Raw genomic sequence first — 21,650 nt, 5'->3', positions numbered from 1 at the left:
ATATGGCTTTTATAGATTTTCAAGGAGAGTCTCTGGCAGTAGTTGAGGTGTTTACGCTGTGCTTAAGCTGTAAGGTTCACTGGTTACCTGAGCTCCCTTTGGAGGGGAGAGGATAGGAGTGAGTGGATCTGGATTGCAGGTTTATCACTGTGTGTGTACCCAAATACACTTGTGTTGTAAGGCAACAGACTTACTGTTTGTCACCCCCTTTTAAGATTTCTTTAGACCTGTAAGGGAGAAAATATTCAAAGAAACCAACCCATAAAAGCTACGAAAGCAGATTTGCCCCACTCAGCCGTGTGTTGTGTGCTGTTTGGTATGAGAGAGTTCTACCTCGTATTCTTCTGATCATAAGATGAGCTAACTGTGACTTGAACTCTACTTTAGAAAGACTTTGTTACCACTTTGGTTGCAGTTGAAAGACTGAAATTGTTTGATGTGTTTACTCCTGAAGGTATCTTTTTAAAGAGATGTGTAAGAGCCTATTTCAAATAGGCTCATTAGTGGCATAGTTGCATTTATCAGTAATCAGAAATAAGATTTGAAGATGAGGGATGCACTTTGAACAGACAGATGATTTGGGCAAAGCCAGTTATGTTTCAAAACTTGAATGAGCTCAGTCACCCTGTTAGTATGCGGTTTCCTTCTTGCTCCAGGTGTTTTTTTAATACGTAACTGTGATTAAAGGTTGAGTGATATCTAACTTCTCTCTCTCCAGGTGAAGATGGAGCAGGTAAAACTAGCTTAATAGGAAAAATTCAAGGAATAGAGGAATACAAAAAAGGAAGAGGAATGGAGTATTTGTATTTAAATGTGCATGACGAAGATCGAGATGGTGAGTTTGCTTTTCTAATAATATCTTACACCAGTTTGAAAGCAGTGGTTCAGTAGAGCGGCATTTGGAATGACAGTGGTATGCTTTTCTTTCTTTATAATTTGCAGGAGTCCAGTTTGGGCCATGAGTGATTTGTATCATGAGGAAGTTTCTCACTGTAATTCCTTTAGTAGATAACATGAATGATCCCTTAGTTGGTAGAGGAGGAGAGGAACCAGTCAAAAGAAGAGGCTGAAAAGAACAGGGAGGCAGTCTTAGCTCTAATATTCTGAATGGAGATACATTCTTCAGGCCTAGAGAAAAAAATGCCTAGGCTCTTACCTTGCATCTCAGTTATTATAGGAAGTATTTACCTTTTTGCACATACAGAGAAATCTTTGTCTTGAAGGTATCAGAATCTGCAGGATTACATATCACATATTGATGGGTAGGAAAATGTGTGCAATACTAAAGGAGATTTTAAAACCAAACAAACAACAAAAAAAGCGAAACCACCAACCTTTGAAAAATCTGGAGGAACGAGAAATAAAGTAGAAGCTGTGTTTCAACTGGCTTGAGTTGGCTTATAGCTAGAAGGTAAAAAAGATGTTTAAGATCCATTCTGTAACTGCAGGTATTTGGGGTCTGGATAATTGATGTTTATATGTGGGGAAACAAGGGATGGAGTATGACCAGGCACTGCAGGGTTGTGATGAATTATCTAGAGGCAATACTTAGAGGGAGAGGGGTGTGAATAAGGATATACTGGGAGCAGCAGGGAAAAATTAGAACTCTTGTGGATACTATTAAGAACAAATACAGATAGGGGAAACAATAGAAGTTGGCCCCTTTTTTCTGAAATCACCTGCTTTCCTCACTTCCATGTCTAACTGTTGGTCTCCAAGATGACTTGACCATGGTTAAGAAGATTAAGAGTTTGATCTAAGTGTCTTTCTCAGAACTTCTGTAACAAGTAATAAAAATTGACCTGAAGGCAAACTGTAATTATGTTAAGCTATCTAATTTTGAATCAACAACTCTTAATTTACTGCAGAAGTGTCTCTAAATATTTGAGTGTATGGTGGTTTGGGGGGAAAAAAGCTGTGGGATGGACTATTTGTGTGGTGGCTGTCCTTTTGCAAATCTGGAGAGTTATTTTCTTGTCTGTTAAGTCCATTTAAATAATTAAAAACTTAAGTTCTGCTCCAGTTTTCTGAAGGGCCAAGGTACATTCTGTACTCTGAGTTATATAGGCATATCACATTGGTTTTGAAGGGGAGATGTCAGACCTTGAGAACTGAGCAGTTCGGGGGCTGAGAAGGTATCCCCAAAATCTCCTAATTTCTCCCTTTCTAAATTGTGTCCTGAAGAAAACATTCTTCCCTCTCTAAAATGATGAACATTAATTTTGGAAGTGTTGAACGCTATCTCTGGATTCTTACTTTCAGATAATGTATTTAAGGTCTTCAGTTATCAGCCATTAAACATCAGGGTTTAGAAGAGGAGTGGAGTCTCCACAAGCTGCAGTCTGCTGTGTTGTTATGTATGTTCAGTTGCCCTATAAAACATGTCATCTGTTTTCTGCCTTGTATTTTACATGGCTAGAGAAGATCTATTAGCTATTAAGTAGTGGACTGTTCCAACTAGGTCTCATAAAAAGTTTTTCCTTTTTTTTGTAGACCAAACAAGATGCAATGTATGGATTTTGGATGGTGACCTGTATCACAAAGGTCTTCTTAAATTTGCGATGGAGGCAAGCTCTCTAAAGGACACTCTAATTATGTTGGTAGTAGACATGTCTAGGCCTTGGACTGCACTGGATTCTTTACAAAAATGGGCAAGTGTTGTAAGAGAACATATTGACAAGTTAAAAATTCCTCCTGAAGAAATGAAAGAAATGGAACAAAAGTGTGAGTATTCTGCAAATACCTAGGAACCCATTTAAATCAAATACGCTTAATGCTTTCTGCACCATTTAATCTCTCCATTGCAGTCTTTTTCATTCTTTGGAAATGTTACTTAAAATTAGGAGTTATTAAGCAAGTCAAGCTTCAAATAAGTCTCAGGTGGCTATATGAACAATACTAGTATTTCTTCCTAGCAGAAGTACCTTAATTTAGGAAGAAAAAAAAAAAAAAGCTTTCAGAGTGAACACAGCTGAATTTATAATCTTGCTTCTTACAGATTTTTCTAGATAAGATTCTGCAAGTGAAAAAACTTCTTAGCTTTCAAGTATTTATTTAAGAGGCAAATCATTTCATCAACTTCTTAACTGTTCCTGTAACTAGTAGTCTATAGAACCTGGCACCTGTTCTCTGCCTGCCAAAAGTGTAAATGTTGAGAGGATTCATGACAGCATGGTAATTCCTGGGCCCTTCATACTTGAAGAGTTTTATCATAATTATTACTGACACTTATGCAGCTATATGTTTGTTTTGGCATGTGTATGATATAGCTCTGTCAGTGTCTTGTCTTTTTAAACATGCATAGCACAAAGATTTTGCAGGATTCCTTAAACTGACTGAACTCACTAACACCACAGCTCTGTATCACTTTTGGGCAGCCATTTTACTTCCCTTGGAGTACTAAAACATGAGTCTTTCCCATTCAGATCTCAGTGAATTACTACAAGGAAGAGCATTTGAGAAAGCTGTGTGTTGAGACCAAATAGTCGATTAAACTTTGTTTACAAGTCTGAAGTTGCTCTCTGGAACTGGTATGTTCTTAAGGAACTGATGGCCAGATTGCTGAATAGCTTTTTCAGAAATGCGGGTTGTAGCTGTGCTGTGATAAAGGAGCCCATAAGGTGACAGTTGTAGATACTTTGGAATGGGGGTGGAAGGTGGGGGGAGGGTTTGGTTGGTTTGTTTATTCTTTTAAGAGAGAGATTCTTCTAAGGGAAGTAACATCCCTGAGAATCTTACCTTCCACAACAAGAACTTGTTTAGGAGCGGGAGGTTGCATGTGTTAAATACCCCCCTGAACAGTTTCAGGGTAGGATTCTACTGGGTGAAAGTAGTAAGGATGCAATATCTCTGTTACCTATTAATATCTATGAATATCTCTAGCTGATAGTTTTGTTTCTCTACTGGCTGAGCGAACAGACTAGTGAAACTACCGCTCTACAAAATCCAGAAAATGTGAATCAAAGGAAAACAGCCACTCAGTAAAAGTTTTGTATGCTCTTTTGTTCTTTTATTGTCTGGTCTAATTCTTAGATACTGGTGGTCTGTGTGCTGGGTATAATAGGAGCCTTAGACACAGACCAGATTACGACTGGAAGCTGTAGTAGTTTTGAACCTCTTGTGATGTGGCTTCAGCTTGGCGGGCAGCAGCTTGACACTGCCAAAAGGAGGAGGGAGGAATCTTGCTTGCCTGACTTGGCTACATGGTCCTACTTTATTCTTGTGTCAGGGTCAGTGCTTCTGTGCACTGATTTAACTTGCTAACAGGACTGAAATCTACTTAAGGGTTTGTATGTGTAGTTTTCTGGAGCCATGATGCTGTGCTTGTCTTTCAGTTCTCACAACTTAACTCCACACAAAGACAGACCCTGTCAGGACTAAAACTGGTATGGGAGGGCATTGAGGGATACACAGCAGCTGTCTGCGAAGGGTTGGTGTAGCTCTTCCTGAATTCATCAGTGCCTAATGAAGCCTTGGGTCCTGGTCACTTGAACTGTGTCTCTAAGGAAGACCTTAGCTTGTATTCCACAGTCTTTGAGCTGTGATACACTAAAACAATTCTCCTTTTTACCATTTTCTGTATTTGTATAAAAATTAGTGTGTCGTGCTCTTACAGCAAGAATTTTAGAAATCCACTGGAGGACTTCTAGCACTGGAATAGTGTGACTTTTATTTTAGCGTGCAATTATCCCAGAACAGAGAGGACGCTGTGTTGGAATGATTCTCGTGAGTGGCTGACATATCTTGGTGACAACTCTGGGTTTAAAGCACGGTCAATATGGGAGGCTCTCAGAAGGTCTCAGACCAGACTGAAGTGACAGCATTCCCTGAATCAGAGCCCGAGATGACTGTTCAGGTAGAGGTGATAATCTGCGCACGTGCTTTTTGTTTGGGAACTCCAAGATCTGTGGAAAAGTTGAATAATCTTGGCCTAACACACTTTTTTTCTGTAGGATGTTGAAATAAGTCTTGCTCTGTTAATTCAACAAATACTTTTCTAGGTATAAACTCAGAGGGCTTCAATCAGTTTAGTGAAGGTAGGGTTAGATTAACATAAATCAGGACAAAGCAGTAAGAATATACTGGAGTACTTAGCTGCTAGTGTGCATGAGTCAGCTAAATTGTCTTGCTGCTTGACTTTTTGGCTGAACCTGGGATGTATTACTCATGGAAGAGTGATCAGTGGTGGGTTTTGGTAGAATCTTGCTTCTGCCGTGTGAAGCAGGACATGATGTGAAATGTACAGCCATTTTATGCCTAATATTGCATCCCTGACTGTAGGAATAGCAAGTGGCTGTGTATTTAGAGGCTTGGGTGCATGCATCGGCATCTGACAAGATTTGCACGTAAAACTTTTGCTTTTTTCCTAATTCTTGCTATAGTCTGATTTACTCTCCTTTGCTGAATTTTTAAATAGTATCTAATCTATTGTAAAAGCATACCAAATATTTAACATGCTATTAACTAATTATAAAGCTAATTAATAACTACTGTTTGTGCATTCTAATCTTTTTGCTTATTATCACTTTAGATTCACTTTTACAGAGAGACAGACAGGAGTGGACAAAGGGGTTGTAGGTAAAACCTGGTACACGGTAGCAGCTAAGCAATATATGTAAGGCTTAATTTATGCTAACAAACTGTTCCATTAATTTTGCCAAGAAGAATGCAAGGAAACTTGTGTCCTTTAGGAAATATATCAAGCAATAATTAATAGCAACTGCCTAGTGGTTCCACAGTGATAAAATAAAGATGGGTTAATGCTGTCCTTATGGACAATTTCATCTGATCATGTTCTGGCTGCTGCTCAAGCAGATCTCCAACTTACTAGTTCTCTCTTGTGCTGCACAGAGCAAACGAGTAGTCAGCACTTGGTGCATGCTCAATTTTTTCAACATAAAGAAGCAGAAATACTATATAATAGTGCTAAAGATCAATGGCAGTGGAAATAATTGTTGAAATAATAAAGTAGCTGATCTTTTAATATCACTTTTTTTACTTTCAGTGGTAAGAGACTTCCAGGAATATATAGAACCAGGCGAGGATTTTCCAGCTTCTCCACAGAGAAGAAATACTTCATTACAGGAAGACAAAGATGACAGTGTGATTTTACCCCTGGGTGCAGATACACTAACATGTAACTTAGGCATTCCAGTAGTAGTAGTTTGTACAAAGGTTTGTTTCACGTTTCAGGTTTTCTGCATATTTTATATAAGCAACTCTGTCAGTTGTGGATTTGGGGTGGGAAGTACATGGTTCTTAAGTCATTCTGAATACCTTGCATAAGAAATCTTTAAAACTGTTTAATGTTGAAGGTTGGTTATCTTCTGGAAGCCAATCAGAAGTTGGCTAATCCCAAGTTATTTTTGGATTAGTTTTTCCTTTAGTTCTATCAGTTTTCTAGGCATTGAGGAATACCTCAAACCTGGTTTTGCTCACAGAAAAGAGCTAGTCAGTGAGCAGCTAGAATTCCCCTTGATCTCCACAGTTGTCCTTATTTCACAAATAGTGTTTTGGTAGGTTTTTTTAGTATTTCTGATCTTTTTCTGAAGATTAATATATTTGAGGGTTCTAGTTAGTAAAGTGCTGCTCTGTTAACTTTCCTTAGTTCTTGGGGCGTTTCTGTGATCTGTTTTGGTTTGTTAGATACGTAACCATATTCTTATTCTAAAGAAAAAAAAAATGGTGTGCTTCTCCTGGTGACTTGGGGTTTTTTTCTGGTAGTGGTTTTGTTCTCCCCCCCTGGCTCTTCAGTTCTCATTGGCATTAAGCATACTGCATCTGCAGCCTCTGATGGCCCAGAGTGAAAGAATAAACCTTTTGATGCATATGCTGTTCCTTCACTGGAAGGCTAATCCTCTCATTTGAAAGGCACCTTTCTTCTCACCTGCTGGCTTTCTATTATTCCTCTCTCTCTCCTGCCCCCCACTCTTTTTTTTTTTTTCTTTTCCTGCTTCCACATTTCTTGCTTTTGCATCCCTTTTGAAAAAGGCTAATTATTAACTGGATAAAAAACACTATGTCCGGTAATACCAGAGTGTGTAAAAATACATTGGGCAGAAAACTGGGGTGTCATTCAGTGGGTCAGTTTTCAAGAGAGACTTTGAGTTACTGCATTGAAGAGGGGGGAGTAAATGAAAAATGGTGCTCACTTTAACTCCTGAGTTAGTGCTGACCACAGTGCATGCACATCAAGTTATATATTGTTCAAAAAAGAAAAGGTTCAATTATACTTCTAAACTATCTTAGCAGGTTTTTGTTTTCCTCTGTGCCACCCACCCCACTCCATCTCCCTTGCCCAGTTGTGAACTGGATGTGTAGCAGCACTGCTATTTCAACAGATAACTAGAAGTGCTATATTAATTTTGTGTTTCTTTTGACAGTGTGATGCCATCAGCGTTCTGGAAAAAGAGCATGACTACAGAGATGAACACTTTGACTTCATTCAGTCACATATCAGACGGTTTTGCTTACAATGTATCCTTTCATACATCATAAAGATGATAATGACTCAAATACTTGCATTTATTATGACCAGTTTAAAAGACTATTTGCACCTATATCAAAGTAGTATTCAATTCCTTTACTGTAGCTGGCAGTCTGCTTCAGCTACCTCTATGACTTTTCTGGTTTGTTTTTGTGGGTTTTTTATTTTTTTTCTTCACAGAGCTGCAAGAGTCTAGCATGTCTCTTTATCATTAATTTCTTTACTTGCCTTCATTTCCATACTTAGGAGTCAGATCACAAATCAACACATCTTAGCTGACAAGCTCCCAAAAATAATAACAAGATAATTCATTTAAGTATGATCTTGCTTCAGATACACATAAGGCATGTTATTCTTCTTGACCCAAATATGCAGTCTTTTCAGTGTTCAGTAATTCCACAGGATGAGGTGATGAGGGAAGGAAGGAAGGAAGGAAGTGTGAATTGGTGTAGGAAAGATCCACCGGTTTCTCTTGTGTTGGTACAGAGACAATACACATAAGCTATCACTGTCTTATTATTATTTTTAAACTTTCTTTTTAAATGTATAAAATCCTGTTTAGTATTGTTTAGTCAGTTAGACATGCCAAGAACTAGATTTTAGATGCTAGTAACATGGCTGCGTTGGGTCATCATCATTTGTGCTGTGGTAAAGGGAAGTTTAAATACCGTTGGAGGGACAACAGTTAACAGATGGAAAAATTAGTTCAAGAACCCGAAACCTCAGTTGAGTGCCAAGACCTAATTTTTTAAAATGGAATTACAGGCAATTGTAAGAAGTCTTGTGGATGGAGGAAGAATACAAAAGATTAGTAGAAATTAGTCTCTGTGATTGTATCTGCCATTTACAACTTGGAATCCTAGTCTAAACTTCACCAAATGGGAATCGGATCCCATGATATAACTTTCTCCTAGAATTTGAATTGCATGCATGTAGAAATAAATTAGGGGATTTGGCATTTTTATAATCTCAAAGTAAACATTACTTAAAACTTCCCTGGCTGCTTTTATTAATCCTGTGCATAAACTCTATTCATTTGATACCGAACCGTGCTGGAATACTAAGCACACTCGTGGTCTTTTAATGACTGATACACAGTGCAACTTGTTTGCCTTCACTTCATTCAAAAGCAGATCGCTGTATAATGTAAGAACTTGTTCCTCTAATTTAAAAACCCAAGTGGGGAAGTGAAAGATCTGTGGCCTTTTTGAAGCTACTAGTGTTAATGCTGTAGTGTCTGTGTTGCAGGATGGGATAATGATGACGTGGAAGGATGTGGCATGAAAATTCTTGTTTGCTAAAAGCAGAAGACAATTTTGAAGGCATCACAGTGAAACTCGGTATTGTGGGCTTTGAAAGTGAGAAAAGCCTGTACTTTACTCTAAAAGCAGTAGCTGGATTGGCCTAAAACAAATGCAGAAAGAAAGATTTAAATTACTGAATAGCTTATTTCAGAAACTAAGTGTTGGAAGTCGTTTGACCTATTTGATTTTTGTATTCCCCCCTCTAAATTCTACAAAGTACATAACCTTTAAACTAACAAAAATTGGTCACTTCAGTATCTTACTAGCCACTAAACCGAGTTTTCTTTAACAAGTTTATTCAGATGGGGCAGCACTTATTTACACTTCAGTAAAGGAGAACAAAAACATTGATTTAGTGTATAAATATATAGTCCAGAAGCTGTATGGATTTCCTTTCAATGTTCCAGCTGTTGTTGTGGAAAAAGATGCAGTATTTATGTAAGTTACCTGCATTGTTATGTATATGAGACTACAAAATGTATTTGTGCAAGACCCTGAACAGCATTTAGAGCCTTTTTTGTTTATGCTTTTTAAAGTTACATTTCACCATCCCATGAGTTGGAGTTTGAGTGCCACTGGATTACAAGTGCGCACTGCCCCAAAGAGAAATGTTAAAGCCAGAGACTCTGCTCTTCTCTGTTGCAGTGAGCCAAGCTCTAAAGAGTTGTACTCATCAATAACTAGCTTGCCCAGGAGAACAGGAGCTGTGACACTTTCCTGGCTTTCAATTCTGTGCAGTTCAGGATTGCATGCAAGAATAACCTGAAGTAACAATAGCATTTAAAGCCAAATAATCCTTTATCTAGTCCTGCAGGTTGGGATAATGACAAGAAGATAGGAATATTGCACGAGAATTTTCAGACACTAAAAGCAGAAGACAGTTTTGAAGACATCATAACCAAACCACCAGTCAGAAAGGTAAATTGAGATGTTTTGGCATTCTACTTATCTATTTATTTACTTGTCAGTTTTTTGACTGTTTCTCTTTGAGACTTCGCTTCCAGTTTATCATAAGAGTGTGACAAACTGTGTGGGTTGTCTTCTTTTGTCCTTTTGTTATTACCATTCTTCTTCAGTGATCAAAAAAATCATGATGTGCGTTTGTTCTGTGTAGCTATTCTCCAGCTTACATTGTTTTGTTTTGGTTTTTTTTTTTTTTCTGCTGCTGTTACATTGTTCAGGACTACAAATACACCTGTTTTGCTTTTAATACATTCTTGGCATTGGAAATTCTAAGTGTCATTTAACTGTTGGTCAGGCTTAGTCAGTAATATTTAAGAACACTCCATTTTGCTCCAAGTTGCTCCCAACTTTATAATGCTTTCTGTTTCTATTGGAGTATTTAAAATAAGAAAGCTTGAGACAGCATAAAATCAAAAAGAAACATGTGAAAACAGGTGCTGCATATATTCAGTATATTTTCCTTTTCGTAGTGTTTAACAAAAAGCTTTGACAGAGCTACCTGAACGCCTGTGTGAGTTTCTTGAAAAAAATGCCAGCAGCAATGGACCCTATGTATACAGAAGTTACTGAAGGCAAAGATTTCTGTGACTTTTTTTAACAAAGCTAAGAATTTGGGACTGATCATATTTCCAAACGTGAATTATTTTAGCTGAGAAAACTAATACTATATCCTTTTGCAATCTTTAGGGAAAAAATCAAGACATATACAGTAGCGTGTTAAATAAGTGTCCGAGGAAAATGTAACTGACAATTTATTTTTTTTTTTGCATGCTTACAAACTTTAGGCCTGTATTATAAACTTGGATCGATATTCGCCATGCTTGTTTTGGCAAAGCTTTTGTGGTGAGCTTATTTGGAGGGAGAGTGTTTGTAATTTGATGTGTAGAACTGGGATCTGAGATATCTTTGTCCAGTTCCTATACCAGTCTAATGCAACACAGGTGAATAGTCACTTTTGCCATAGTTACCTATAAAATAATACCAAGGTGGGGCCTCTGAGTTAATGAGATGTGAGCGTGCTGCAGAGTGTGCATCTGTGAATGTTTTCTTGCTGATCCTGAGACCCCTGGATGTGCCTTGTAACCATGTATTTAATTCCTCTTTCACTGAACACTTTAGTGAACTTTTTAATGGGTCTTTCTGCAAGTAGATCTAGAGACTTATGCCTGCCAGGTCAAAGGAGTTAATGATACTTCTATTTCACTTCTAATTAATTTAACTTAAATGGAATCATGAGGTGGCAGTCTTGAATGTAGGAAATGTAGTCTGCAGTCAGTATGGTATTTTACACATTTACTTCATTATTGAATGCCTTGGTTATATTCACCAGGAGGTATAAAAGGAAATACATTTATTTCTTTCAGTCAAAAGTACGTTAATGTTTTTGTATTGCAGTTTGTTCATGAAAAAGAAATTGTTGCAGAAGATGACCAAGTGTTTCTTATGAAGCAGCAGGTAATTCTCTGTCTATAAGCAGCCAGCGCTTCATTTAACAACATTCTCAATACAAATTTGGGATTGTATTCTTAGTCACTGTAATATCTAACACTACATTGGTTTGTTTGGTTTTTTGCAGTCACAGTTGGCAAAACAACCACCTACTGCTGCAGGACGGCCAGTGGTTAGTGATAAACATTTTAAATATCATCACATGAAAATGAATCATATATTTAGAGGATTGCTTGTAGAGGATTGCACTATCAAACATTCTTTGCTCTATTTTTTTTAAACCACATAGCATTTAGTCTACATCGTATACAGCTCTAACATTCCAACACTTCTTCACACCTAGTCACAACAACTTGTACTGACAGCAAGGGCTAAATGTCACAGCTTTACTGTTGGTACCTTAGAATGTATCTAAGCAGTTAGTTGACTCCCCTTTCTGTCCCAGTAGTGTGCCAGGGAGAAAACTGTTGGTTGAATTCCCTTGGTGAGTTCTATATCCTAAATCTGGCACTATCTCTCTAGGATTACTAAGACTGGTATAAAATTAAGGCCAAATGAAAACTGTGACATCATCTACGTTTAAAATACAAATAAAATAACTGAAAAGTAACCCAAGTTTAATGGGGAATATGGGATCTTATAAAGGTAGTTTTACCTTTTTAGATGAACTGGAAACATGAGTTGTCCTTGAATAATGCTTTTTTTTCCTGGGCTGTGTTTAGTCCTTTCCCCACAGTACTGGTGATATGTGTTGTCCTTCCCAGAAATCTGGTGTAGTTTCCTCTCTGATCTCATCAGTGCAGATTTCATTACGGTCAGAGGCTCTACTGAGTAACAGATGGATTTTTCAGGTTTCTCATTCGGATAAAATGAAAAGCTTCACTAGTGCTTTAGTTGCACTGACGTAAATATTTTTAAGAATGTTACACGAGTCTGCAGTCAGCAGAATCCAATCCTGTGGAATTTCAGTTGCATGGGATACCACATTATTTTACAAAATTAAACTACTAGGAGGTGTGGAAGATAACAAAATGCTTCATTTAATGTACTCTTACACTACACAATTTAATTCTGTAGAAGACTGACCAGTTCAGTTTTGGATATTTTTTTTTTTTATTTTTTTAATTTATCTGTTTGTTTATTTTTGTGGCACAGGATGCCTCTCCAAGAGTTCCTGGTGGATCTCCTAGGACGCCAAATAGATCCGTAACATCAAATGTTGCCAGTGTTACACCCATACCAACTGGATCCAAAAAAATCGATCCCAATATGAAAGGTACCTTTTCTTATGATGGCACAAATGCAGTCGGGGAAGTAAAATAGATGCTTTGCCTGCTTTCTTGAATATACTTATTTAGATTAATACACTAAATCAGTTTTTACTTAAAAAAATCTGTCTTGTTTTGGGTTTGTGTTGCATGTTTGTTTTGGTTTTTTTCCTCCCTCCTCGTGTAGCTGGAGCTACTAGTGAAGGAGTCCTGGCTAACTTCTTTAATAGTCTCCTGAGCAAGAAAACTGGTTCCCCTGGTGGCCCTGGTGGTGTTGGTGGCAGTCCAGGAGGAGGTGGCACTGGAGGTGCTGGCAGCAACTTACCACCGTCAGCAAAAAAGTCAGGTATGATGAATGCTAAAAGATCAACTCAATCTAAAGAGCGAGTGGTGGATCATTCCTGTTAGTATAGTTTATCAGAAGTATGAACACTAATATACTTAACTGTTTTATTGGATATGGTTTTTGCTTCTGTTTTCACAGCAGTTTCGTATTGCCTTTTTATGTCTCTGAGGAGCAAAGAAAAACTTTTCCTGTGGCTGTTTAAGCATGAGTTGTGTCCACATGAGTTCTTCATTTTTTTCTTTTCCTTCGCTCCCCACTATCCTAATAAAATGGCTTATGCTATAAGCCACTCCATAATATTATTCAGTTATACTGGGACTTGATTTCAGGTTGATTTTTTTTTTTTTTTTTTTCCCCCCAACAATATTGTCAGTGTTAAAATAATTTTAAATTTTCTTTTGCTAGTGATCTGGCTCTGATATGATGAAGGCTTTGAGTTTGGTGACAGCCTGTAAAAATACTTACCTATTCTCTGTTGATAGCCTTTTTTATATGATGTGATTAACAATTAGTATGAATCTCAATGTGACTGCATTAAAGCTAGATGCAAGACTATGGTGGTACTTGCTACTCCAGATTAAAATGTTTCTGTATTACTTAACGATGTACCTCTACAGATATCTCCCCCTCTCCACTTCCCCAGAGGTTAGTAACCCTGCACTTAGGTGAGAAAGCTGGTGTTTCACTGGTACTTGATGTTAGTGTTTACTTTTATGTAGTAAGAGAAAAGAAAACGCTTCCCACTAACACTTTGTGTAGATTGACCCTCAAAATTTTTTTACATGTGTGCACTTCCTTTTTTTCAAATGGAAAGCTCAGTTGACTGAGCAACGTTTACAAGTACTGCCTAGTGTGCTGCAGGCACAGCCAGCAGTGCTAGTTTGAACAGCTCATGGAGGTTGTCCAAACAAATGCAGCTGACACAGTATGAGGTGCAGAGAGCACCCACTGAAAAATCCTGTAGGGAGTGGCCAGGAGCAGGTTTGGGTGATGCCAGGCAGATGGAGGCAGCGCTCCAGAGAATTGCTGTGTCTAGGCATGTGGCAGAAACTTCAAGCACAGAATTAAACTACGGAGAAGCAAAAATGTTCTCAGAAATGTCCTAATACGCAACAAATGAAGGGGTTAGGGTGTGGCCAGTTTAATGTTGCAAAGGACTGGGTTTTCAAGGATTTACATAAATACAAATAAGTTTGGCTTAGATGTGGCTTCTTCACCTTCCTCTGTATTTACTTTCTTGTGTTTAGTGTTATCTGTGACACTCACTTCAAATGTGAAAACTGGCTGTTAAGACAGTAGTTTGGGATTTGAGAATTACTTTCCCTCAGCGGCTATGGGAAACTCCTCTGGTTATTAATTGGAATATTAGCTGCTTTGACACTGATACAGTATTATCTTGTTAGATAATTTGAAGAGCAGCATAGCACATCTGGCAAAAATCAGCTTTGTGGATAGTTCCTGTTAATTTGCATCTTCAGAAAGGATTCTGGGGCACTGCTAAAACTACACGTGTATCAGAATTTTCCTGCACAGCCTGAGATACCATGCACAGTTGTCATGTAGACTCTAATACTCTGCACTGCTCTTCCCCCTGTTATCTTCTCCATTCTTACGACAGAACACAGCAGGATAGAAACCTAGACTGGGGAGTAAGAGTTAAGGGCCAAATGGTGAGGGAAAAATGGTGTGTTCTTAAGCTTGGATCAGGTCTAAGTGTGACTGCACCAAGTTTGCCATTCCAAGTTAGGGAGGAGGTAAGTGGGCGAGGAAAGGGATTTGCCATCTGCAGGTCCGTGAGCAGCGGTGTCGGGGTTATGCTGACCAGGTGCAGTAGAACTGACTTCACTGGTCGGTGGTGAACCCTGATTTACAATCAGAATTATTTAAAATACATATGATGTAGAAAATTGTGTATAAGTATTCATAACCGCTAGCCTTAATAGACTTTCCTGTATTTTATACTTCGCATTAACTCTACATATACTGACAATTAATATATAATTATCAAAGTTTCTTTGAGAAATCGGAAATACAGAAGGATGTGACTTTCACTCTACTGTTTTCTTCCTGTTTCTTTTGGGTTTTGGCTTTATGCATTTACTCTGCACCCAAAGTGTGCAGTAACAATTTTTAAGAGTTGTCTCATTTGAGAACTAAAGATACTATAGGCTTTCCCAAAACTGTTTCATAAACATGACTGAATAATATGTATTTATTTTGTAGGTCAGAAGCCAGTTTTAACAGATGTCCAGGCAGAATTGGACAGAATTTCACGAAAACCTGAAATGGTCTCTCCTACGACACCTACATCTCCCACAGAAGGTGAAGGATCTTGAAGATACCAAATAAAACCAATTGTTCAGTTTTTCTGGGATAATTCAAACTTGCCTCTGCCTCTTCCTTCAGTGACTGGAACTAAAGAACTGAAATAACTTTCAGAACACAAACAGTTGATGTCTGTCTGTCTTTCTTTCATGTGTGTTGCCCAGTTTTACGAAAGGGAGCTGTACAGATGGAAAACGGTTATCACATCATGTAGGAGTACTGTTCACAGTGCAAGAATAGTAAATTAATTTTTTTCTGGGTTTTGTTGAAAAGTCAGTGTAATTCTGTAAACTTGCAAGTATGTCCACTTAAGTGATAAGAGTTACTTAGAGCAGGAAAACATACACACCATGGGCACTTAATTTATATTGATTTCCCAACCTGTTAGGCAAGTTTAATACTATCTTAAATAGATTAACCTCTACAGGAGAGAACAACTACTGGTTTTTGGAAGAGAAAATTAATTGCACAAAGCTGCAGCAACACATTCCAGTTATACTTGAACACTTCATTTGGAGTATGGTTAAAAAAAAAAATCTGTTTCATCTCCACTGAGATTTACACTGCATTCAAAAAGCCATGCAAAAATTCATTCCAGATATACGACTAAATTAGTGGACAGTTTTGGGGGGTTTTCTCTTTGATTAATTTCAGACACCGAATAAAAGATGTATAAAGAAAAAGCAGAGGTTAAATGTACAGAGTATCAGTATCCAGATTTGTCTATATATATATGGCTCAGCCTTAATGTCCCCCACTGTTTCCCACATTAGTTATGGTTTAAAATTGGTCTTCAAAACTGTAATCAGTTAATAAAGTATTCTCTGCATTCAAATTTAAGTAACTTTCAATGAAGCCATTGTGTTCTTGTTTGTTTACAGTTAAATCTAAGGATGTGGTGTAAAACATCTTAAAATGTGCTTTTATATTTAAAACTTCCTTAGAACTTTGGGCCTGGAAGGAAGGGGGTAAGTCTGCAGTGTTTGTTCCTAGGAGTAAAAGTAGCTTACCCGACCTGGGTGGCTTCTGTCCTGTTTCAAAAGCACACTAGTTACACTGAGGATCCTGCTGATGGCTCCAGTGTATTGTCTGAGAAGTAGCTGAGCAAGGTTAGGGCTTTACTTAACCTTTCAGTACCCAACTGTTGAGCATCACTTCACTGTTCTGTGTGAAGATTGTGGTTGCTTTCTACTGACAGCCACAGAATAGGGGGCATAGAAAGTACATCCTGATCAAATGATTGCCAAGAGCCTTCTTTAATGAGTTCAGGTTTTCTAGTTTTTTAAATCGCCTTGCATTGCTTTCTCTGATTATTTAGAAAAGTTTTGAAACACTGAGGAGGGGGTAAATCCTCTTTATTTTGAACATGGTGTTATTCTTCTCCAATACCTGCATTATGTAGTGGTTTTAGTGAATTACCTCCATATTTTCAAAATAACTAAATTTACTGAAGAACAACATACATTTTGTTGTGCATTGAACTTCCTGAAGTTAAGCAACTTGTTAAAATTGACTCAGACTGGTGAATTGTGGACTAACACCTTTTGGTAGAGATACGTAACTGTGGATCAATTGTGCAAACTGGAGTCCCTAAAATTTTGCTTATGGCGGTGATTCAGGAAAGGTGGCACATGGGGAAATGCATGACCTGCTGATGAACAACTGTACAGAATAAATCATGTCTTGAAGAAAAACAATTAAGCTTCCAGTCATGGACGCATGGCATGCATCAGTATCAGAACAGTTCTCTAGATTCTGTCTGTAAACTTCTCAAAACACAATTTGAAATGTGCTTGAGAGAAGGGGCCAGTACAGCTTCCTCATACAACTGCAGTGGTCTGTGTTGGTAGGGTGAAACTGGATTTTAGGGCAACATCTTAAACTACCTGGTACTGTCCAGGTTTTTGAAAGAAAACTTTAGCTCCTGCAATCGTTAATTGCAGTTCATTTGAGCATCTGTCAAAGCACAACACCCTTTCCAAAGCTGAAAAACGATTGCAGGAGGTGCCCTTTGTTTAGGGGGGTTGGGATAGGGGAAAACCTTACTAATGACTCATTAGAATTTCACTTCTTAAAACAAAGTTGGCAAAAGGTCACTTCTGGATACTTAATGCTTCTAAATGTACTTCTTCCCTAAACACTGACAGCTCTTTGGGGTTTTTTAAGGGGGGTGGGGGGAGGAAGGAGATTTTGTGGGTTTTTGTTGTTGTTTTTTAAACTATTATTTACAAAAAGGCTGTCTCCCTACCCTGCCTTTCATTCTATAAGACTAAAATAGCCAGCTTCCCTTCTTAAAATTCTCCTGAAGCTGCTGCCACTATCTTATCTACAGCCTGCTCATGCTCTTTTGGGAAAGAAAAAAAAAAAAAAAAGACTTCAAAGTATCTTTACCACAAAGAAAAACAGCCGAGAATGTGTTTCTGTGTAACCTGAGGGCTTTGGCTTGTTTCCCTCTGATGAGACCAAGACTACTGGGCTGGCTGCTTTGTCCTCTTGAGTTGCCATTTCCCTGACTACAGCTTTGATCAGAGTAGACAATTAAGGTGGAATTTACCAGGACTATAATGCAAAATGAGCCTCTGACAGAAGGTCCTTTTCACAAAAGGTAGTGCCAGTGAATCCTTCCTATTCTCCTTCCTTCACCATCAAGTCGGGCACCAAAACTAAATAAGACATTGGGTAAAACAACGAAGCTGATTTAGCAAAGACACTTCTGCATAATCCTTTATTGGGCTTTCATGCCCTAAACTGTAGATGGGTTAGGTTTCTGATAACCTCAATATTTAAAAAGAATAACAACACGAGTAACTTTAATGTTGCTTCTACTCACTCTTGTGTGCCTTCAGTGTCATTTGGTACAGTTTCAGTCTAGCACATGATGCAGAAAGCAAAGAGGTAATACAACTGCACGGAATGATATAAAGAACAATTCATAATTTTTAAATGCGGTATGAATACAGCAAAAACACTACAAAATAACTAATTCCTTTAGACTTGCAGGGCCAGTTCTGTTGAGACAAGAAGCTGATTAGCTTCAAACTAAACCATTTTGGGGAAATTCTACAACTCTCTTCCTCCTTCTCTCTACCACGTTCCTACATCAGTTCTTTGAGTATGCTGGTTGTAATAAAGCTGTTGTAAGCCTGGAAGTTTTGAGTAAATGGCCACTTTATTTCCAGAGAGTTTGTATTTTCCAGCTGAAAATGGCAGTCTCTGAAATGTGCATGTGACTTTCAGGTTACATGGACTAGCTACCATACTATACTAACCTCAAATTTCTAGTGATAGATCTGAAATGCAAGTACCAGCCTGCTGGGCTGCGGTCTCTTCTTGGGGAGCAAACTTAATTTGCACTAGGACACCTGCAGCTGCAGAACTGCTGCCTAGCCAATACCTCACGGCTTTATGCTTCTCCATGCCACGTAGACACCTGCAGACAACCACTGACAAGAGTTGGCCTAACCCTGCAGTTGGGAAATGCGGGGAGTTGAGGTTTTTTTTGCTTTTGTGCCCTGAGGGATACTCAGAAATGGCTGTTAAAAATGCGAATTCTTCATCTGTTTAAAAATCACACATTCTAACACATTAGTATGGTGATTGGGGGTTATGAAGTTCAGTTGCAATACTGAGCCCAAAACCAGAACCTCAAGAGCTGAGGAAGCTGCAGCAGATGCAACACGTTCGAGGCTTTTCTGAGCTCTTTGTCACAGCACTTGGGATATTCTATTTGCTAGTGGTCATCCTGTATTTACTTCATGTAACACACGGGGCTAGAGTCCTGAACAAAAGCTGCTGAGACGCCTGTGTGGGAACACCAGGACCGAGACCAGGGACAGAGCTGTGCCTCCAACTGGCTCACTTCAGCCGAGCTCCCCAAATCGTGCAGCAGCAATAAACCTCACCACCCTTCAAATGAAACTAAGTCAGTCTCCTTCAGTGGCTTGGGCTTTTAAGGTGCTTTCTCATTCCTCTAGTCCCCTCACCCTCAGAGAAGAAAAGCGAAAAACCCCACATCTGCACTTATGAACATGGAAAAAGGAGAATATTCATTCATGAGGTCAGTGGAGCCTTGCTGCCAATTCTGGGCGCGAGGGACTTGGCCTTTAGCATCATACTCTAACACAGCACAAAGCTAGTGCCAAAGAGCCACCCAGCCGTCACTTTAGGGAAACAGTGATGCAGCCCTGGCATGTATCCACCTTACTCCAGCAGCTGGCATTTACTCAACTTTTTCTAGAAGCTCCAGTCACACTTTTTTGGAAAGTTCAACATTATTTCAACATCAGTGGTGAGGAGTAGTAACTGTCATACAGCTCTACTGTGTACACTGTAATCTCCCCTAACGAGGTGGCTTTCTCAACTTAATTGCTATTGCTTTTTGGTCACTATGGTGGGGATCTTCGGAGAAGATGTAACGAGGGAGAAAACTAGGTCACTCATCACTAATCTGCTTCTCCCCATGTCGCACTCTGCGGGGCTGACTGGAGATGCTACTGTAGCTCAGGATCTAACTCCAGGGCTGCTTCTCTGCCACCATGTCCTGCTATTCCAGCAGAGGCCGTGGCCCGGTAAGAAAGAATTCTCTTTGGAAAACTGTCTGGTGTAGCATATAAACAGAAGGAAATTAATACACGTACATCTGGAATAGGATTTCCGATACATCATGGCCAGCTAATTAATTTGCATTAAATAGGCTTGTTATTTATTATAACTTGTTTTGATTTGCATTTCCTCTTTAAAGGAGAGATATTGTACTTGAAAGACAGTGCTGATGAAAAGGGTGAAGAACACCTGCAGTGTGTGTGAATAGCAGCATCTATATGTTTAAACATAATGCTTGAAGTGTTTTTAATCTATCAAGTCCTATGCTGTCCTCCAGTTTTCATTCCTTCTATCACATGATCTTACAGTTCCTGTGGCTTTGCTGTTCTTTTGCTTTTCCTGCACCTCTTTATAAATAAATAAAGTGGCCTAAACAAGTTAGGCTTTAAATGGCAAGCTAGTCTTTATAATTCATGCATCACTGATACATACTTCCTAGAGAAGGCCTGAACAGGAAAAACAACTCTTAAAGACAGCAGTAACTAGAAAATGTTGCTGTATTTTATCTTTTGTAGGCTTGTGTTTCTGTGACTCCTTGAAAAGCAGTCTCCTCAAGACAGCTGTCTTCAATCCTAATGTCTGTGTGCATAATCTACCAATGCTGCATTAAGACATTGGTAAAGATTCAAAAGGGAACAACTACAAAACAGCTTTAGATGCTACTGAACACCTTAAAATAACTGATAATTGCTTCTATCTCCGTTAAATCCTGTTTTTCTCAGACCACACATCGCCTAGTCAGACACTCTGTGGCTTTGGAGTTATTCAGCCAGTTTTGAGATATTATCAAGGAAGAAAACAAAACAAAAAGGGCATTTCCTTCAGAAGAGAGATGCCAGTCTCTGTAATGTGATCTTGTTTATGATGTGCAAATGTGAAAAAAAAAAAAAAGGTAATGAAGGCACCGGGGACTCATAAGTGGCAACAGTGCTCCTGACTACACCTACCTGCTCCGTCCCGCAGCCTGGGATGCTGGAGCACAGCCACGTTAGGCTCAGGCCAAGCCCAGGCAGAAGCTGGGGCACACCCATGGTGATACCTTACTTATTTTAGCAGGAACTCCCATGCCTTGAGAATTAGGGGATTTGCCCTATTCGTTTGCCTCAGAAGCCAACTCCTGCAGCCCAACAACAAGCCCGCACTATCCTGCCTGGGGATCCCGCGTGTTCCCCTGCCTTGTGTTGTCCTCCCAGGAGAGGTCACGCGTCCGGCCTGCTGGGCGTTCAGGACGGAGCGCGGCCCAGCTGCTTTCGTCTGGCCCGTACCGCTCCATCGGCCCGCTCAACGGTGGCCCGCGGCAGAGTTAAAAATGGCACCTACCTCACGGGTCACTGCAGCACACACCCTTCCAGTTCCCTGTGCGCTCCTGAGGGACGGGCAGCGTCGGAACTGCCTGCTGTTCCCTAAGCACAGATAAAGCCACGGTTAAAAAAGCAAATCAACACCTTTTCTACCAGGAAAGTGTATTTGTCTGAATTTAAGTGGCGTATATCTGAACCTAACTATGAAGGACCGCGATAGCTCTGGGGATGATACATTAATAATACAAAAGTGGATGTAACACACCTTTGCTTACATACAATGGGCTCGATCTATGCTGGCACCAAAAGCTGTAGCTTCCTTTAAAAGTTGATCTTGGCAAAGGTATGGCACTGTATCAGTGGGGACCGGGCGACACAGCGTGCTCTCTCACTGCCAACGAGGAATGTAAACCGCGACAGCTCTGGCTTTAAAAAGTCCTTCTGACGTTGTACTCTCGTGTGGCAAGAGGAACGTAAACAACGCCGTAAACCCTTCTTAATCAGCACCCCTCACACAACTCCGAGCGGCCGCAGGCCTGAGGCGGCCCCCAGCCCGCCGCCCCCCTCACGCCGCCCTCAGCCGCCGCCGGGGGGGGGGGGGGGAGA

The 21,650-nt window shown here is 39.4% G+C and overlaps 1 protein-coding gene and 2 long non-coding RNA genes across 3 annotated transcripts in view; 1 reads left to right on the top strand and 2 right to left on the bottom strand.

The window, feature by feature from the left end:
* The window catches only part of LOC116961179, a 10,454-nt gene extending 9,051 nt beyond the window's left edge, over positions 1-1,403 (bottom strand). The window contains exon 1 of the long non-coding RNA XR_004406866.2: positions 1,335-1,403. This is a non-coding gene — a long non-coding RNA (uncharacterized LOC116961179). The remainder of the gene's footprint in view (positions 1-1,334) is intronic.
* The window catches only part of DYNC1LI1 (dynein cytoplasmic 1 light intermediate chain 1), a 26,763-nt gene extending 10,782 nt beyond the window's left edge, over positions 1-15,981 (top strand). The window contains exons 3-13 of the mRNA XM_042806330.1: positions 719-835; positions 2,494-2,724; positions 6,005-6,174; positions 7,383-7,476; positions 9,093-9,228; positions 9,597-9,708; positions 11,149-11,208; positions 11,330-11,374; positions 12,358-12,478; positions 12,658-12,816; positions 15,040-15,981. Of these exons, the coding sequence (XP_042662264.1) occupies positions 719-835; positions 2,494-2,724; positions 6,005-6,174; positions 7,383-7,476; positions 9,093-9,228; positions 9,597-9,708; positions 11,149-11,208; positions 11,330-11,374; positions 12,358-12,478; positions 12,658-12,816; positions 15,040-15,152 (1,358 nt within the window). The 3' untranslated portion in view covers positions 15,153-15,981. The remainder of the gene's footprint in view (positions 1-718; positions 836-2,493; positions 2,725-6,004; positions 6,175-7,382; positions 7,477-9,092; positions 9,229-9,596; positions 9,709-11,148; positions 11,209-11,329; positions 11,375-12,357; positions 12,479-12,657; positions 12,817-15,039) is intronic.
* On the bottom strand, positions 11,385-21,650 carry LOC116961178. Its single transcript, XR_004406865.2, has 3 exons — positions 21,310-21,650; positions 21,064-21,146; positions 11,385-12,029 (listed from the first exon to the last, which is right to left on the bottom strand). It is a non-coding gene; the product is annotated as an uncharacterized LOC116961178 (long non-coding RNA).

Source organism: Tyto alba, unplaced genomic scaffold, assembly GCF_018691265.1.
Source record: "Tyto alba isolate M040663 unplaced genomic scaffold, T.alba_DEE_v4.0 Super-Scaffold_46, whole genome shotgun sequence".
Lineage (NCBI taxonomy): Eukaryota > Metazoa > Chordata > Aves > Strigiformes > Tytonidae > Tyto > Tyto alba.
Note: the sequence above shows the minus strand (reverse complement) of the source record. Positions and strands in the feature narration are given on the sequence as shown.